General features: G+C 31.8%; 1 protein-coding gene across 1 annotated transcript; it reads left to right on the top strand.

Moving 5' to 3' along the window:
* The first annotated feature begins 750 nt into the window (after positions 1-750).
* Positions 751-1695, top strand: LOC136232553 (uncharacterized). Its single transcript, XM_066021805.1, has one exon. The coding sequence runs from the start codon at positions 855-857 to the stop codon at positions 1608-1610; it is 756 nt and encodes a 251-aa protein (XP_065877877.1). The 5' UTR covers positions 751-854; the 3' UTR covers positions 1611-1695.
* Positions 1696-2818: the final 1123 nt, after the last annotated feature.

Below are 2818 nucleotides of genomic sequence, written 5' to 3'. Positions count from 1 at the left end.
TTGAACAAGTAATAATTTCTTTTTAATATGTTTTAATTTATTATGTGAATTATGTAATAATATTTCAAAATATATGTAATGCACCTTACAAATGCAATTTACTTTTTTACAACAGAATAATTGACTGTATTTTAAAAAAGTTAAAAGAAACTATGGTAAATTGTATTTAGATGCCATGTGGTTTCGCCGATTTGCAGATTGGTACTTGTGATATTTTTTTTCCAAATGCAACCGTGTGGTTTGCAAATTTTGCATTTGGATTCACTTTGTCTGAATTTGGCCAATAACAATCTCAAAATGAGAATTTTTAAGCGTTAAATGATATTCTAAACAACATTAATTCTTCAATTTTTTTAGGTTTGAGGTAATTTAAGCGGTGTTTTTGATGAAGTTTAAAAAGAGAAAACTCAAAAAATTACGATTTTGAAAAATAAAAAATATGGTTTCATAGTAAATATGATACTAAACAACTTTAATTGTTCAAAATTTTCATTTTGAAGTCGTTATCAGCCAAATTTGACAAATTAAAAAAAATACAAAATTTTGCAACTACAAAATTACGTTTATAAAGAAAAAATCAACAAATATCTATTTGTAAATCCGATATAAACATATTACATCTATTTGTAACCCGAACAAAACTATCACAACATTTTATATATTTTGAAGAACTATTATAATATTTTGAAAATTTGGAGTCCAATAAATGTTTTTAGATAATATTAAGGGATTATCTTATATAAGCAAGTATCCACACACTTCCACCGCAACACATGCATTGTCTTTCCCACAAATGAAATAACTCCTCTCCTCATTTCTTCTTCTCCACTTTCTTTCAAGTTTCAAATGCAGAGATGAACTTTTCCATCCACAAACTCCCTCTTATCCTCAAACCTTTCCTCCTCTCTCTCCTCCTCTCCATTTCAGCTCTCCTCTTCATCGCCTCCTTAACCCCATTCCACCGCAAAACCACCACCAAAACCACCGTACTACCTCTCACTCCCCCCTCCAATTCCTCCGCCCTACGCATCCGCTCCGGCTACTCCTCCTACAATGCTTACATTAAACACCAACTCAACAAAACCCTAAACCCCAAACTCCGCCAAATTTGGAAAACTCGAGATTGGGACCGAAAAGTCCGCGTCTTTGCCCAATTCTTCGACTCCTTAAAGCGAAGAAATTTTTTATCCAATTCTTCAAAGTCATTATCCATCGGAGCTCGGGTGGGCCAGGAGGTGGCGGCGCTGCGGCGGGTGGGAGTGTGGGACTCGGTGGGGATAGACTTGGTGCCGTGTCCTCCACTTGTGATGAAAGGAGATTTTCATTCACAGCCATTTGAGAATGGGACTTTTGACTTTGAGTTCTCGAATGTGTTTGACCATGCTTTGTATCCATGGAAATTTGTCGGGGAGATTGAACGGACGTTGAGGCCCGGCGGGGTTTGCGTATTACACGTGGCGCTATTGCATAGGGCGGATAAGTATTCGGCGAATGATTTGTATAGTGTGGGTCCGTTAAAGGAGTTGTTTAAAGAGTCGGAATTAGTGGAAGTTAACAAAGTTGATGGCTTTGGCCTTGATACTGAGATTGTTTTTAGGAAAAACAGTTGAGTTCAGCAATCAACGCCTAGACATTCTTTTTTTTTTTTCTTAGAAAATATATGCAATATATTATTCTTTAATATTTTTTTCTTTACATTTGTTTTTTTAAACATATATATATATATATATAAAGTTTAGGGCTAAGCTCCGGTGGACGGAGTTTATTATTTGGGAAAATTACAAAAATGGGTTAAATGGGAGGCCCATTTACATATTTAACCCATTTACTCAATCTATTATGAGCCCGTTTGGTTCAGCTGTTAGCTAATAGCTGTTGCGGTTGCTGTTAGCTGTTTGCAGTTGCAATAAGCTGTTAGCTGTTTGCAGTTGCGGTTGCTGTTAGCTGTTTGCAATTGCAGTAAGCTGATAGCTGTTTAATTACTAGTGTTTGGTAAAATTATATTGAAATACTGCTGTTCAGATTTAAAATGTTTAAAATGGACATGTTTTAAATTAATCAACGATGAAATTATAAAAGGGAAAAATGTGAAAAAAATATCCATAATGTTTACAACTAGGAATAATTTTACTCTTAACGTCTAAAATGATGCAATTTTACCTATAATACTGGCAGTTAAGAGCAATTTATCTATAACATTGACAAGTTGGGTCAATTTCAAATATTATTAGAAAACATAGATATTTTATTTCTTATTCTACACCAATTGCACATATCAGTAGTTTTAAAAAAGAGATTTCATATTTTTTTTGTAATTTATTAATAAAATTGAAAATTAATATTTATAAATTCGGTGAAATATTTAATTTTTTTTTTGTCCAACTTGTACAAATATTTTTTTTTATTTTCTTAAAAAAAATTCATGTTCAATCATATGTTTGTGATCTGTTACTAATGACGATAAAATGGTACACATATGAAATGTAGATGACAATATTCATGACCAAGAAGGCAGTTTGATAAATTATCTCTCAAATTGACCCAACTTATCAGTGTCAGTGGTGAAATTGATTTTGATTGCCAATATTAGGTGTATGATTGCACCATTTAGACGTTAAAAGGTAAAATTGCTCATAGCTATAAATGTTAGAGATTTTTTGCACTTTATCCTATTATAAAATAAAAAATATGTTACACAAATTAATAAAAATAATCTATATAAAAAATAAAAAATTTATTGAATGCAATAAAAAAATATTCTTCCGCCAATTATTTTGTAGAAATATAAATAATATTAAAGAATAAACATATTTTGTGG

This window comes from Euphorbia lathyris, chromosome 1, assembly GCF_963576675.1.
Source record: "Euphorbia lathyris chromosome 1, ddEupLath1.1, whole genome shotgun sequence".
Classification (NCBI taxonomy): Eukaryota; Viridiplantae; Streptophyta; class Magnoliopsida; order Malpighiales; family Euphorbiaceae; genus Euphorbia; species Euphorbia lathyris.
Note: the sequence above shows the minus strand (reverse complement) of the source record. Positions and strands in the feature narration are given on the sequence as shown.